Source organism: Heterocephalus glaber, unplaced genomic scaffold (genome assembly GCF_053883595.1).
Source record: "Heterocephalus glaber isolate CG9 unplaced genomic scaffold, H.glaber_assembly_v1.0 deba00001497, whole genome shotgun sequence".
NCBI classification, from domain to species: Eukaryota; Metazoa; Chordata; class Mammalia; order Rodentia; family Bathyergidae; genus Heterocephalus; species Heterocephalus glaber.
Window position 1 is genome coordinate 43479535 of NW_028258320.1, and position 16269 is coordinate 43495803.

A 16269-nucleotide genomic window follows, 5' to 3' on the forward strand; every position below is an offset into this window, starting at 1 on the left:
ATTATCACATTTCCTTCTTCTTTACCACACTTCCTAGCCACTACCTCCTTGATTTGAAAATGGGGATTCTTTAACCCTCCCCACATCTAAACCCTAGAATACAACTATGCAACTACATTTGGCTTTCTGGATGTTCAGAGAAACTTCTCACTTCATTCATAATCATGATCTACTGTCACTGGTGGTCTATAGGAACTGAAATGGCTGGTAATAGGAAGAAAAGTACAAAAACATAGAGAGGTTGTTTTGTTTTGGCTTTTTTTTGAGACAGGGTCTCGTTATGTAGTGCAGGCTGGCCTCCTTGGATCAGTGGCAACTAGACAAGAGATGGCTTAAAGACAGGCACAGTGCTTTATAAAGTCTCCAAGGTATCCCAGAGGTAATGAATGAAGTGCCCCCAAAACATCCACTCTGGATCTCAAGAGAAGGCACTAGACTTGTGGCGCTCGGGTGCAAAGACAGCCATTAGGCCTTGGGAAGGAGACTCCAAACCGCTGGTCCATCCAACAGACCACAGCAGAGAGATGGACGCCTTCGGGTCAGCGGTGGGGACGGCAGTCTGACCAGGGAGGTGGCGCCGGGTGCCGAACGCTTGAGGGCGGCGGAGGACAAGCTCTAGGTCCCCGGGGTGAGAAGGGGGGAGGGGAGAGAGGAAGCGCACGCATGCGCCGGGGCCCCCGCCGGCCGGAAGACCCAGGCAGCGGAGCAGCGGCTGCGGGCGCCAGACGGCGCACTGGCTGCGGGGAGAACGCTGGCCGCGAGATGGGGCCTCAGGAGAGTGCCCCGGAGTCCACCGGGAAGTCCTCCGATCAAGGGGAGTCCGGATTGTCACTAACTGACCCCGCGCCTTCGAGCGTGGGTGAAGAGTCGGCGGACGCCGAGGCGACTGGAGCGGCCGGCCGCGGCAAATGTTGGCGCTGCCCTCCCTGGCCGTGCGGCTGGCGCGCGGAGCCAGGTGAGTGCGGGTGTGGACCCGTCGCGGTCTCGCCTGGGGGTCCGGGAGGGCGTCTTGGGGACTTGGGGTCTCGGCAGCTGGGGTGCTGTGCCCGCCGTGCCTCCCATCTCCACGCTGCCGGCGAGCTGTCACTTGGCCAGCTGTCAAGCCTCCCTGAGCCCCCCACCGGCGCCGAGACAAGAGAAAGTTTGATTGTGTTTGCAATCCTTTGGGGATCCTAAGGTCGCTTTTGTAATTAGTGTTGCGGGCAAGACCTTGGAGTCAGATTGCAGTTTGTTGTGACCTGTCGGACGTCAGAGGTGGGAGGCCAGCAGCGACAGAGCGGGGGTTGTTAGGAGGAAGTTGACTAATGTAGTAAATGGAGCTTCTAGAAGGGAAAGTTGAAAAACGTCCCTATAAAAGTGCCCCGTAGTCATAGAATCTTGAGTTGAGTAGGGCTACTGGTTTGTAACCTTCTCTGGGATAGGATGACTTTTTAGCAACTGATTAAAAACAAGGCTTACCTGGTTGAGGAGTTCCCAGTCGTGTGTCCAAAGCCAAGGACCCCTCATAAACAACTCATGATTTTGTTAAGGCCCCTTCTCTGACGGAGAAGGGAAGTTGAGGGCTTTGGAGAGTTTTTTGTTTGTTTTTCCCAAGTTGTGGCTCTTGTGGGTAGAGGGCAGGTCCAGGCAGCTCCAGGGTTAGGATCTTAGCTTGCCAAAGACCTAGTCTAAGTTTTTTCCACCGGAACAGCTTCCTAGACAGAAGCATAGGGAGATCTTTTAAGACAAAGTTACACTGCTCATCTTCTAGAGCTTCTCCTTTAAGTATGACCTGGGATTTCTGTGTCTCTTAATTCCATCGCAATTTTCCCTCCTTGTATGCACTTTCCCCAACTTAGAGAACCTTAGGAGATTCTTGTTCCATTTCTGTCCTAAATGTTAACAAATTTTCAGACTTTTCTGATCATTTATGCATAGATTGGGGCCTCCACAGCAGGCAGATGACCGGATGTGCAGCCCTTGAAGAGGTCAATTTCTTACCATGTCACCCTGTAGATGAAAGCCATTCTGAGTTAGTACTTGCAATTTTTTTTTTTAAAAGTTTCTTGTTTGTGAATCATCAAGGAGTAGTGGACAGTCAGGTAGCACATACCAAAATGAGAAACAAGTGTGAGTGCTGCAAAGAATCTTATGGTGTCTTTTAACTTCCAAAAAAGTCCCTAGCAAATAAGGCTTTCTATAGTTGTTAGAAGGTGATCAGATAATATTCTGAGAAACAAGATTTCCGTAAAACATTTTAAACCACTGTGCTGTCATCACTTTTTTTTTTTTGCACTGTGTAATTCCTTTATTTTCTCCATATTAGTGGTTTATCAACACTACAACCATAAAAAACACAATTCCAGGTATTGTACTTTTTAGTTTGGGGAGATCACAGTCTACAGACTCATTTACTTATATCAGACAAGATGAAGCCATTCAAAACTTACTGCATTTTAAAATTTCACATACAGAATTTGATGTAATTAAACAAAAACTTTAGGATCTTAATTTTTAAAATTCTTAGATTGCAACTTTTTTGCAGGCTATAATTACCTGCTCCATAATCACCAATTGTTATGGTTCAATATATCAATTATAAACCTTTTATACCTTTAAGAAAATGTAAGTGAAAATTACAATTTCTTCCCAAAAGTTTTAAGATTTTTCCAAATTTCAAATATTTGCTTCCCCCTCCCTTTTCAGTCAGACATTTCAAATAAAATATAAACCACATCTGACCTGCAACATTCCATAATAGCAATCACTTGATGTATAAAATTTTAACTATGCCCCCCGTTATTTTTAAGAAACAAAAAATGCCTATCTGTCTGACACAAGTTAGAAATACTACATTTAAGCATCACTTTTTTTTTGGTACTGGGGATCAAACTTGGTACCTTTTGCTTGCGATGTCATCACTTTTTGACAGTCTCTTTTTAGACTCTTGGTCTAAGTGCTTGTCTTAACAAACTTCATTTTCAACTTTAGGTTGGAATATTAACCGTTTTCTTACATTGTTGAATAGCCTTAATGGACAATGTCAGGCTGTCCTAAGATACCTCCTTGGTTTCTTCAAGAACAGTACAAATTCTAGACTGAAACAAGGTAAAGTTGTCTTCTTCCTGTGCTTCACACTCAATCCTGGAGGAGTTCTGTAGTCCAACTGTGGTCCTCAAACTAACGGAACCCTTTATAGTATAAGGGTTGTGTTTCTATTGATCTGGGGCAGGGTATGGGAATTAATTTTTAAGTTAGGTGATTCTAATTCTCAACTAAGATTGTGAATCACCAGCTTAAAGCAGAGGATAGAGCAGCTGAACTAGTTTTTAGTATTCTTTGGGAAATTACATGGTAGCCACTTAATTTGAATTATTTAGAGTTGCCACATTATTAGATATGTTTGTTGTGGGATATGAACATGGAAATATATTACATGGGCAAATGCTTTTTTGAATTGTGTCACCCCCGTGAGTATCTCCATTGACTGAAAAAATTGAAATTATTATTCAGTAAGAGTCTGAGGTTTAACTGAGTAGAGCCGTTCCTCACTCACATTAACAAATAATCAAGTTCATGTAGGCCCTCAAACACTCTTAAGATCTGTCCTATCCCAATGAGGAAACATGAGCCTTAAGGATTTAGAGGCAAAAAAAAAAGTGTATGTGTTTTAAAGAAAAAGAGCCGAATATGTAAAATTACATTCTAAAAAAATATTTAAAATAAGTTAAATTACAATATTCTTGAAGTAAAATTAATGAGTTTAGGTTGGAGAAAAATCCCTGAATTATAGACCAGGGAGATGTTTTTTGTTCTTAATCTTCTCATTTTGTTCTAAGGTGGAGGTTCTATGTGTGGGTTGAGTTTCTTTTAAGAAGAACTGTTTTATTTGGATCTGAATTCTGCAATTTTAGAAGCCAAACTCTTAAGGCCAACCACAGCCAAAGGATGTATTTTGTGGTGCTTAACTTGGAAGTCTTCTAAAGCTTCCTTCTCATGGCTTTAATGGGTATGAACAGTTCATTTCTGCAGTATCTAAGCACATGGTTACAGAACAGAGCATGGAGGGTTCTGGCACCTGTAATGGAATGACAGCTTCCAAATCTAAAACAGCGTGTCCAGCTGTGCACCTAGAACAGAAAGACATGGAGGTCTCTGATGAGAAGGATATCTTTGACTACAGAGGACTTCAGGCTATAAAGTGTCCCTGCAAAGACTGTATCATCATATGTTGGTGACTTGCAGTCACTTGTGGACAAAGGTATCTGATGGAAATGAGGATTTTGAAATGTACTGTTTGGTGTTTACATTTATCAAAGAATGGCATTTTAAAAAACATCATTAGGCAATGTTGTTTCATAGCTGAGTAACACATTGTACCTTCCTAGATTGGAATGATAATCCTAGTTTTCCAACAAATTACACATCATTCACCTCTGATACACTCTTAACTGACAAGAAGCAGTTGTGTTTTTTAAATTCTCTCCTTGTTTTTGTGTTTGAAAATGGAAAAGAGCATACTGCTCAGTATGCAGACTGTCTTTAGGGTGTGCTCTGCTTACCTAGCTCCAGTTTGCTCTCCCTTCAATAAGGGGATTGAGATTAAAAACAGACTCTATTCGGATAATAGGAAACTAAGGCATAGGAAGTTGCAAAACAAAAGTTTAATGCCCATATAGGTTGTCATTAATCAATTGAATACTTGATGCCTTGAAGAAAGCTAAGTTTCACAGATAAGAGCAAGCCAAGAAGTAAGGTTTAGATGAAGCAATTCTGTGCAAGGCACATGGTAGTCAGAGGGTTAGACAGCCCCTACTCTCAGCTGGAAAGGTGAATTCTGTACAGTGAAAAGTAGTGATATGATTACACTTGATCTTAGCCAAAAGGCCGAGAAGTGATAATAGTGATATGATTAATAGTTCACCATTACACAACAGAGGGTCTTCTCAGATTATATCATTGCCAGTGGTGTTAGACTTTTGAGTCTTCTGTAAATTTCTCTCTTTAATTTACCGTGTATTTATTCAGGGTCTTCCATGTTCCAGGCTTGAACAGGATAGCTGAGGTCCCCTCTCTGGAGAGCTCACAAGCTTGTGGGGAAGGTTAATCAACATATAACCAGATAACAGAAAGTCAAGTTCACCAATGAGATGGTGTAAGATGTTATCATTGGGAAGTATTTTTCACTTCCCTTTTGAAAAGTGTTTTTTAAAGATTTCTCTCGCCATCTTGGCAAGCTTTCTACTTCTTGACTCGTGAGGGATGATTCTTCAATGAGCCAAAGGAAATCTGTTTTATAGGGTGAAACAGCATTTTAAAACTGCAAGTTTAAATTGTTTCCTTCATAACTGATGGGGAAAATGGTACAGGTGTAGAAAGTAAATGTGCTTAGAAGATAGTATTTGTAATCTATTAGCCATTGGCATTGTTCCATTTTTCTCAATTTCTAAATGAAAATGGTAATACATACACTTGGAAGCAAGGACTAACCAGAATTTAATCTTTTTCAGAAGCCAAGAAGAAAGCACCCTGTCCTGGACTTGGCTTGTTTTACACATTATTGTCTGCCTTCCTTTTCTCAGTGGCCTCTTTATTTGTTAAAAAAGTGCAAGACGTCCATGCTGTAGAAATTAGTGCATTTCGATGTGTGTTCCAAATGCTAGTTATTATCCCTTGCTTAATATACAGAAAGTAAGTATTTCTTAACTACAAAGTAGAATAAATGTGTGTAAATCTTTTGTTTTTGGGGGGGTTTTTTTGGTACTGGGGATCAAACTGGGGTCCTTGCACTTGCACAGCAGGCGGCGAAACCACTGAGCTAAATCCCCGGCACTAGTGTGTAAATCTTTTGAACTGTGTTATTTTTTTCTACAGTATCTGCTTAATCCTAGATTTATCAGTTTCTGTGCTCCTTAGCTCTGATTAGTGAAATCTACAAGGATCTACCCACAGAAGTTTTTACCATAAGCCCATACCACGTGCCTAAAAAAGGAAGAGAAAGAGATACAGTTATTCACCACCACCCCTTTTGAAAACAAAGCTTTCTTTGTATAATTCCCCCTATCTTATTCTACCCTGTCTTCTTTCTTTTGTCATAACCAGTATTTGGGAGGAAAAAAAAGTAAAAGGAAGTCGTAGTCTCTCCTAATGTTCAAGATGTCTCTAAGTGGGATAGGCTAATACCTTACCAGGGTAGACAGAGGTGATCATAGTGTCTTCTCCTGAAAGTGTTTGAATAACATTGAACAGTTTCTTTCTGACTACTTTGATATTGTTTCCTCCTCTGTAAACTAGAAGGGATGATACTCTCTTTCCTGTGCCCAGCAAGCCTATTACAAGGAACAAATAAGACTTATTCTAGGTAAGAGTGCTTTGTGTAGAACATAACACTATTTTACCCCATTCCCATCTCTCTTCTCCCTACTTATAGAATCCTCTTTCCAGGGTTAAAATTATGCCTCCCCCCACATTATAATCTATGCATATCCAGGTGTACCCAGAATCATGTGAAGGAGACCACTTGGGACTGTACTGGCTCCTGGCTTTTCCTGTCTTTGAGCAAAGGTGCTTAAACTCTAAATTAAAAGCTTCACTTGACCCCTCTTGTGTCTCAGAAGTTATTCCTACTCTCCATTCCTATTCCCCAATAAATCCTACTCTTAAACAAAAACTTTAGAGCCAGGGATTTAGCTCAGTGGCGCCATGTCTGCCTTGCAAACACAAGGTCCTAAGTTCAAACCAAAGTCTCCTTGCATTTTACATCATGTTGTAGATTCACTTAGAGTAGTTTTAGTCCATATCCTGAGGAATGGCTAGAAAGGTAAAAATTACTAAGATTAGTATTGTCAGAAATTCCTGTGTAAAAAGTGATGGCATTTTAGAAAATGATGTTTATATTTCAGAAATTTCTGAAGGTGGCAAAGGAATAATGAGGCTAATGTAGCCACTTTCCCCCTTTGGGAATAAAAGTATTGTCAGGGGAAGGACACTTAAGAGTTTTCTTTAAATCCTTTGCCCTTTTCTGTTTCCTTTGCCCTAATCTGTTGTGAATCATTTTGTTTCATTATCATGGCAGGCTCCTACCTTTTCAAATTATGGGTCAAAGTTGACCATATTTTCATTACTAACTCCAGATGTCCAGGAGTGTCCATGTCAGACCCAAATGGTACCTGAATGAATTCTGGCCCTAGCATTGATCAACAAGTTGTTAACTAGCCAAGAACTTATATATAGAGTAGGTGTTTGGTAAATATTGAATTGAAAAAATACTGGATAACAGTTATACTTGTTCAGACACTACTTGTTCTTTTTCAATGTGTTTTAACTTTTTCTTCATAAGAACAATAAAAAATTGTCTGACATTCAGTAGCTAAAATAAATCTTAGCATTGTTCCAGGCATGGTAGCACAATTCTGTAGTCTCAGAACTTGGGAGGTTGAGGCAGGAGAATTGCTGCATGTTAGAGGCTAGCCTGGGCTACCTAGTGAGTTCAAGATCAGCCTGAACTACCTAGAGAGACCCTGCTCAAAATTTAAAAAAATAAAATAAAATAAAAAATAATAATAATAATTTTTTTTTAGATTGCTTCAACTTTTAGAGAAAAATTCATGAGATAGAAAAAAAGAAAACAACTCATGAAGCAGAGAATGTGCATTAGCCAGGATTAAATTCCCTAATACAGTATTAGTAAATTGTGAAATTGAATTTATTATAAAAATGACATTTTTTTTCATCATAGAAAATTTAGGGAAAATAAGGAAAATTATATGAGTATTTGTAAGGTACAACTACTATAAACACCTATTTTCTTTTTCTTACAAGCATAAAAATTCTATACGTATACAGGGAAAATTACTGATTTATGATTGTACTATTTATGAGATTCTTGTGTGCTATTTTTACTTATACTATGAACGCTTTAAATATCAGCTATATTTAGAAAATATATTTTATTCTTAGAAAATATTTTAGAAGGTATAAATGTAATCAGTGATAGATATTATAATTAATTTACTATTCCCTTACTTTTTATATTTGGTATTTTTGAAATGTTTCATTAAACATTTTTTATTTAAAAACATACCAAGTTCATTTAATATGCACTTCTTCATTTGAATTTACAGAACTGGGTTTATAGGCCCAAAAGGTCAACGATGTTTCCTCCTTCTCAGAGGAGTCCTTGGTTCTACTGCCATGATCCTTATATACTATGCTTTCCAGACAACGTCCCTCGCAGATGCCACAGTTATCTCCTTTAGCTGCCCAGTGTTTACGTCTCTGTTTGCTTGGATATTTCTCAAGGAAAAGTATAGCCTTTGGGATGCTTTCTTCACCTTGTTCACAATCACTGGAGTGATCCTTATCGTGAGACCACCATTTTTGTTTGGTTCCAACACTTCGGGGACGGAAGGAAGCTATTCAGTCCACCTTCAGGGAACATTTGCAGCTATTGGACATGCCGTGTTTGCTGCAATGACTCTAGTTATCCTAAGAAAAATGGGAAAATCTGTGGACTACTTTCTGAGCATTTGGTATTATGTCATACTTGGCCTCACTGAAAGCATCATCGTCCTCTTTATACTAGGAGAATGGAGTCTGCCTTACTGTGGGCTGGACAGGCTGTTTCTCATACTCATCGGGCTCTTGGGTTTGGGGGGTCAGATACTTCTCACGAAAGCAGTTCAAATAGAAAAAGCAGGACCTGTGGCAATAATGAAGACAATGGATGTGGTCTTTGCTTTTATCTTTCAGATTATTTTCTTTAATGATGTGCCTACCTGGTGGACAGTGGGTGGTGCTCTCTGCGTAGTGGCCAGTAGTACTGGAGCAGTTATTCACAAATGGCTTCAGAGTTCCAAATGAAGCATTATTGTTGAAATCTATATATTTTTTTAAGCATACCATCAACCAGTTCAGACATACTACACACATACACACACCTGGAAAATCTGCATTTATTCCTTGATTATATTTAATAAATTTCATAAATAAAGTACCATTTTTGAATATGGTATGTTTTTAATTAAGGTTTGCTAGTCTGTTTGGAGTAGCAAGGTTTTGTTAGCTTTTGATTTTTTTTTTTTTCTTGGTACGGGGATCGAACTCAGGACCTTGCATGTGCGAGGCAGTTGCAGTGCCACTGAGCTAAATCCCCGGCCCAATTGTTTGGTTTTTTTTGTTGGGGTGGTATTGGTGAGAGGAGAAAGCTCATTATTTGAAGAAAAACTGCAAAACATTTTCTGACTAATATATATAATTTTAAAATATATTTTTGGTACAGATGGGATACAGGTTGAGGAAGTTTTAGACGTTCTTTTAGTGGTGAGGAGCCTAAGAAATTTATAATGCTGCTATAATTAGTATTAGTTAATTTGCAACATAATTCCATCTAGGATACCAAAGCTGAAATTTGGTATAGGTGCCTACTTACTGGTGTTAATACAAATGAATTGCCTTATTTTCAAGAGTTTTATAAATGATTATCACATTTTAACTCATACTTGTGCCTTTTCATTTTAATGCTGGGACTTTTATATGTGACTCCTAAAAAGTCTTTAAATTACCAAATTTGGTCAATCGTTTTCTGTTTCAAAGGCATTTAACAACTAGCTATAATTTTATAATTTTAGTTTTCCTCTGTTTTATTGAAACTACACTAATTTATTTAACATTTCAAGATTTCCAATCTTTAAGTCACAAGACAGAAATCTTGGCATGACCAATGTGCACATTTCCATCCTGGAATCCTTTCTCCTCACTTGAGATGTGATTTTCTATAAATTCTCTTTGATTTATAGTGATGCCAAATAAAATTTTCTCAGGATCTTATTAGGTTGAACAGTATGAAAATGCAAAGATTTGACCATTTTAACTGGTAAAACCCATAGTTTCATAAGGGTCGGCCTCATAGATATCTCCCTTTGTTGCTAAATCCAACACTCAGAGGATTTTAAACTATATATTTTTTAAATAACTTTTGAAGTACAGTTCTGCTGTTTAACTTCCTATTATAGTCCTTTCCCCTTATGGAATTATAAAAACATTAAAGATTTATGGATATAGTTGATAGATTTTACATAGAGTTACATAGAAAAAAAACACTGGTAAATTATAGTATATCGGGCTGGGGATTTAGCTTAGTGTTTCCTCCACCTGCCTCGCAAGCGCAAGGTCCCGAGTTCAGTCCCTGGTACCGAAAAAAAATTATAGTATATCAGCATGATGTTAAGTCAAGCAGCACCATGATAGTAAAAGTAACATCACAAATGCATACTATATGTTCTTTATCTGGAGCATCATCCTGCCAATACTCTGCAGTTAAATTGAATTTAATATCCGGGAAAGCATGGGAGGTTAGTGAAGATATGGGAAGTACATGCACATTATACTTTGTCACAGTGAACTCCATAGGAGTTGTGCCTCCTAACTGAGACTATCATCATCTTAAGTTGCAGAGTTGAAAAGTTATAAGCTGTTTCCCACCTCAACATGATTCTTCCAAAGTAAGGAACTTTTTTCTAGGATTAATGCCTTGGTGAGAAAGGATCTTTTCCAATCCAAGAGGGAACTTTAGGCATGCTGATTTTAACTAATGCTTTCAACCTAACATATCCTAAATTAAATCTATTTAGGTGAGTCATCTCACTCACAACTTTAAGCTAACAGTACTGGAATTTAGACTTGGAAAACCATCGTTTTGCAAATATATAATTAGAATCAGCATTTTAGAGCTCAGAGGTATCTTAGAAATAATCTTTTAGGAGCCATGCTCCATCAATAGGAATGACAGGGAAGAAACCTGGCCCAACGTGGGTTTCCATGGCCTTCCTTCCTTAGTTCTCTGATAAAGTATGGAAAGTGAACCACTCCTGTATCTACCTGACGTGGATCAACTCTCCAGTTTTCTGTCTTGCTTAATAAAAGAATTTTGGACTCTGAAAGTTAAATCCCTTATATATTAGAGACATATGTTTTATTTCAACACTGGCTTAAATACTTGAATATCACAATATATGACTAAAGTTAGAGAAAATGTTTCTTTAGACTTTTACAGGGTATGTTCTGAAACAGTGTTCAAGGTATACACAAGATTATGTATTGTAACAATTATGAGTGTGTATATTTTGTAAAGGTTGTAGTTTCTGTATATCCCAAAGGAAATATTTTCATAACTTGTTTTCATAAGTAGTAATAAAAGCATATGAAAGAAAGCTATACGTTGGTTTTTATGACTGTAGAAATTATCTAATATAACTTATTTCCCTTTTGAACCTGTGCTTCAAAATTCATTTTCTGTAGAATGACCTCTAGCCATTTAGCTGGGATATAATCTCAAATTTCAAGCTGTTTGTTTTTCTCTTACACTGTCATATCTAATCTAACATCTCCAAAATAAAGGCACTAATCTGTTCCAGTGAGGCCTTCATTCTTGTATACCATCAGAGCTTAAGCAGCTTTGAACTCTACTTTTTGTTCATAGACAATCTGTTACTAAATACTTGACTGTCTTACTGTAAATTCCTCACTACTTCCATGATTGCCATCTTAGTCTAAGACTTACCATGTTATATTTGGTTTCCTGAAACAGTATGCTAATGGGATTACATGTTTCTAGACTCTTCTATTCTGACTGTTCTATCAGTGCCAGAGTAATCTCAAAGCCACATGAAACTATGGTGATGCCTTACTACACACATGACATCCAAATTATTGTTATTTTTTTTTTCTTGGTACCAGGGATCAAACTCGGGATCTTCCACTTGCAGGGCAGGTGGCGGCACCACTGAGCTAAATCCCTGTCAACATCCAAATTATTTATCTGGGGCTGGGGATTTAGCTCAGTGGTTTCGCCACCTGCTGTGCAAGTGCAAGGACTCGAGTTCGAACCCTGGTACCAAAAAAAAAAAAAAACCAAAACCAAAACAAATTATTTATCTGGCCCTACTCCCACTTCTCCATGTCCCAACATAAATTTGGTACTGGGATCGGTCATCCCACTAACTCACATTACCAATATTGTCATCGCTCTATATTTCCCTTGCTTTTCTCACCTCTTACCTTGTGAAGTCTCCAATGGCTCAGCTGGAGTTTTTCTTTTTTCTGTATCCAGCTTCTCACCCACATAATCTACTTTGGAGGAATGGACAAAGCATTGGATTAGGAGTTGGAAGATCTGAGTGTGGTTTTGTTGCCTTCCAGTTAGGCACTCAATGTACCTGTGCCTCTTTTCCTCACTTAAGTAAAACTATTTATTGGCGAATCCATCCTACCAATGAGTACCACAGACTTGTAGACCAGAAGGATAAAAATGTCAAATACTGAACTGTAATTAGCACTGTAAAGTTGAGTATTCATACTTCTCTTCAAAATGATGCCTACCTACATGATCCTGGTTCCTGAGCAGTCTCACCAGGAACTGTAAGGACCTGTCTCAGGATGCAGACTTCACCAGACCCCCTCTGGGCAGCTGCCATTTCCTGGCTGATCTGCCTGTGGGGATCTTTTATCTTGTTGTCTTTCTAGTTGACTGTAGTTACTATGCTTGGCTTTGAGTAGGTAGTAGTCCTGATTCTCTGTGTTTCTCATGCATTATGCATTCTATACTCAACATGATTCTCCTAGCCTCTGTTCACCTACTAAGCATCATTAGTCTGTTGATAATCTACTGGTAAGACAGCCACATTTCCTTGATAGCCTGACCTTTGATCTTGGTGTGTATGGCTCTGTGGTCAATACTGGGCATTAGAATCTGGTTATTATGATGTTCTTTGGACATGAGAAGCCTGGTTACCATCCTAAGCATGTTTTTTTGTGGTTGTGCCTTACATCAAGTATAACACAACAATCATATTAACCTAGAATTTTCCGAGATATCTTACCAGAGATTCCCTGTAATACGCAAAGAGCCATTCAATTTTTAGTCTATTTGAATAGTAAGTTTAGAGGTGGTCTTAAGAACTTGACAGAGAGCCCCTGAACCTTGGTACCACCCATCACTCCTGGAAATTTAGGGATGGGCTGGTGCTTTATAGTGGGAGGATAAAGAACAGACACATCTATCAAAGCAGGGCAGGAATGGTAATACCACAGCAGCCCAGTCCACAGGAAGAGTGTTCAGGAAATACCACTACTTGGAAAAAGAGCCTGGGTCTTTTCTACTAAGTTTTTTTTTTTTGGTACCGGGGATCGAACGCGTGACCTTGCGCTTTTGAGGCAGGCGCTAGAACCACTGAGCTAAATCCCCAGCCCATTACTAAGTTTTTATAACTTGAGTAACCTTCAAGATTAATCCCAGCAAGCCTGATCATTAAGTAAAAGAAGTACCCCATATTCCAGACTGGGATCAAGAAAGCATACATCCACATTTGATCAGGGGTAGACCTGGGCAGAAGAAAGTATGTTCAGGTGAACAGCACAGCATCTAGGTACCAAGCCAAGGTCAGGAACACCATGATGCAAAAGCTGGAGAATGAAAGACCAAGGCCAGTGAGTGCATTGTCAGCTAGCCTTGAGGTCCATACCTGAGGATCTAAATACTTGGCCAAGGGCTGGGGATTTAGCTCAGTGGTTCTGCCACCTGCCTCACAAGTGCAAGGACCCGAATTCGATCCCTGGTACCAAAATAAATAAATACCTGGCCATTCTTACAGGTGTCCTTAGTATACTTGACCATGATTTGAAGGTTAAGCTCTACATGCTTAAAAAATTAGCAGAAAAATGGAAACTAATGATACGACTGTATATGGGGAATTCTTTGATTATAGCTGGTGTTACCATGTTAGTATTAGAATTACATTCAAATCATCAATTCAGAATGGAATAACCTTTTTTCTCTTGTGATGCTTCTTCTTGGAACTCAGCCACAATGCCACCGGGGAGCCTGGGCCACATGGAAAAGTCCACAGAGAGAAGAATGGAGATCCCAGTCTGTGGGCCCATCTGCACCCCAGCTGACAGCCCATACCAACTTGCCAGCCAAGAGAGTGTACATGTTGGAGATGGACCCTCCAGCTCTCAGATGAGCAGCCCCAGCTGATGGTGTGTGAAGCAAAAGCAGCCTTCCCCACCTCCTGAGCTCTGCTCAAGTTGCAGATTTGTGTGTGTGTGTGTGTTTGTGACAGAGACGTAGATTGTTTTAAGCTACTAAAAATAAAAATATAAAAAACATTTTTAAAAATATATATATCCATTTGTACATGATCAAAATTATATAAAGCAAGGCATTTCAACATAAGATAATCAATAAAAGTAGGACAATTTCATTGGCCTCTCAGCCTGTGACAAATAAAGCTGGCAAAAATTAAATATACAGAGGATAAAATAATAAAGTTGATGTTTAAATTTGCTCATGGTGTGGGGGAATTCAGTCCACTGTGAGCTGACTCCAGGCAGGAACATCACAGTGAAATGGCATTGTGGAGGAAAGGGGAATAGTTCATGGTGGCTAGGAAGCAGAGCAGAGGAACAGTTCCAGAGAGAAAGGGGCAAAGGACCACATACAGTTCTACAGTCATGCCTCTGTGACCTACCCAGACATACCTGGGACATGCTTTAATGTGTTTGGCATTTCCTAATCCAATGAAGTTGATATATCAAGATTAATGGTCATACCAACTGTTCTCAATATATGACTTGGGGACCTCTGAGAGTCTTCAAGACCCTTTCAGGGATTTACAATGTCAAAACTATTTTAATAATACGACTAAGAATTTTTTTTTTTTAACGACTAAGAATATTACTAATTTGCTTCATGCATTCTCTCATGAGTATACAATAGAGTCTTCCAGAGGCTGTAAGACAGGTCATATTACAGCAGATTAAATACAGAACAGATAGGGTAATCCAGCAATCCAGCTGTCATCTATTGAGTCAAATTACAATATGTAGGGAACAGAGAAAGGGGATGTTACCAGAATCCCTGCAATGGGTACTGGTCTCCAGTGAGCCATGACAGCACAAGGCAAATTAAAGAATAAATACAGGAAATGAGACTTAGAGAGGAGTCTGGGTTCTGGGCCTGATCAGTGCTGCTCTGGGCAGCAAAGATGAAGGCACTCCAAGTTTGCCATTATTTATTGGGTTCATAGGGAGTAACAGATGACTCAGTGGATGGTGATAATCGTAAATTGACAAGGATCTTATAATCAGAGGAAGTATCAGATGTCTTGGAGGGTGGCAGTAAACCTAGGGCCATGAGGTTCTTATGCTGATGAGGATCTTATGTTGATTAGGATGGTAAAATGAGCAAAGACTCTTACAACAGTAGGCGGGATGAGTTAAGATGATAATTTGTCCCTCCCCAGATGAAACCTTTCTCTTACTACTTGGTTCTCAAAGAACCAGGATGTCTTCAACTGATGTAATCTTGGCCTTGAGTGTCACAGCATCACAAGACCGTTGAGGTCTCAGCTGTGACGGGAGGCAAAAAATGAAGTTATGTTTCAGCATGTCATAGTTAGCCTGTAGGCAAGAAGACTAGGCCTAATCATAATTTAATTGTGAAATGATGAAATGATTTCTCCCCAAAATGATGTAGACTGGCTCCTGACACTATATATATATATATATATTGTACTCCTCACTCATTATTTTGGAAGATAACTATTTTTCTTAAAAATGTGATTTGTTAACATGTAATGGAATTATTTTAAAATTTTGTTTTGTTTTTAAATATGATAAATATTTATATATGTAACTCATATAAACAGAATCTCTTTGGAGTCTTTGATAATGTTTAAAAAAGTAAAGAGGTCCATGAATAAAAAGTTTGAGAACCACAAACTTAATAAACTGCTAGGGGTTGGGAATGTAGTTCAGCTGGAGAGTGCTAGCCTAGCATATGCGAGGCCCTTGATTATATTTCCAGCACTGCAAATACATAAAAAACACATATATTTATTGAAGGGGGAGAGAGGGGACATAAAAAGAATCAAGATGTGTTATGTACATGTACCAACTCCCCACAATAATTATAATCTTCACGTACTGCAAACATGTACTAATAAAAATAAAGATTAATCCCATTACCAAACTTTTGACTTTTTTATAATGTTCTGACAGAATGAAACACAACCAAACGATAGCTTATAATTTTTTTTCAAGATCAGGAAATAGCTTTGTTTATTTTTTTCCTTAAATTCTTTTATTGATACATTTTAGGTATACAGTACATTTACATTTATCATTGGGAACTTGTAACTTTACATGATGTATCTTGGTTCTTATTTTTTCCCCATTAATAATAACTTATAATTAAGTAACATCTTTATTGTTCCATTTTAAATTGTGAAG

The 16269-nt window shown here is 38.7% G+C and overlaps 1 protein-coding gene across 4 annotated transcripts; it reads left to right on the forward strand.

Annotated features, from left to right (window-relative positions):
• The first annotated feature begins 659 nt into the window (after window positions 1–659).
• Window positions 660–16001, forward strand: Slc35g1 (solute carrier family 35 member G1). Of its 4 annotated transcripts, XM_087184943.1 has the most exons (4): window positions 661–955; window positions 5490–5670; window positions 6274–6340; window positions 8103–8290. In XM_087184943.1, the coding sequence occupies exons 1-3, from the start codon at window positions 664–666 to the stop codon at window positions 6326–6328; spliced, it is 528 nt and encodes a 175-aa protein (XP_087041069.1). In that variant the 5' UTR covers window positions 661–663; the 3' UTR covers window positions 6329–6340; window positions 8103–8290. The 4 variants fall into 4 exon arrangements, with proteins under 4 accessions (XP_087041070.1, XP_087041069.1, XP_087041068.1 ...); XM_087184942.1 differs by lacking the exons at window positions 6274–6340; window positions 8103–8290 and adding an exon at window positions 13839–16001 and having other exon boundaries at window positions 664–955; XM_004838535.4 differs by lacking the exon at window positions 6274–6340 and having other exon boundaries at window positions 668–955; window positions 8103–11189.
• The last annotated feature ends 268 nt before the right edge of the window (window positions 16002–16269 follow it).

Excerpts from the sequence above, each read along its gene's own strand:
- Slc35g1 (XM_004838535.4), top strand. The coding sequence starts at position 763 with ATGGGGCCTCAGGAGAGTGCCCCGGAGTCCACCGGGAAGTCCTCCGAT. Across the intron at positions 956-5,489 it reads CGGCTGGCGCGCGGAGCCAG|AAGCCAAGAAGAAAGCACCC; the intron begins GTGAGTGCGGGT and ends AATCTTTTTCAG. Across the intron at positions 5,671-8,102 it reads CCTTGCTTAATATACAGAAA|AACTGGGTTTATAGGCCCAA; the intron begins GTAAGTATTTCT and ends TTGAATTTACAG.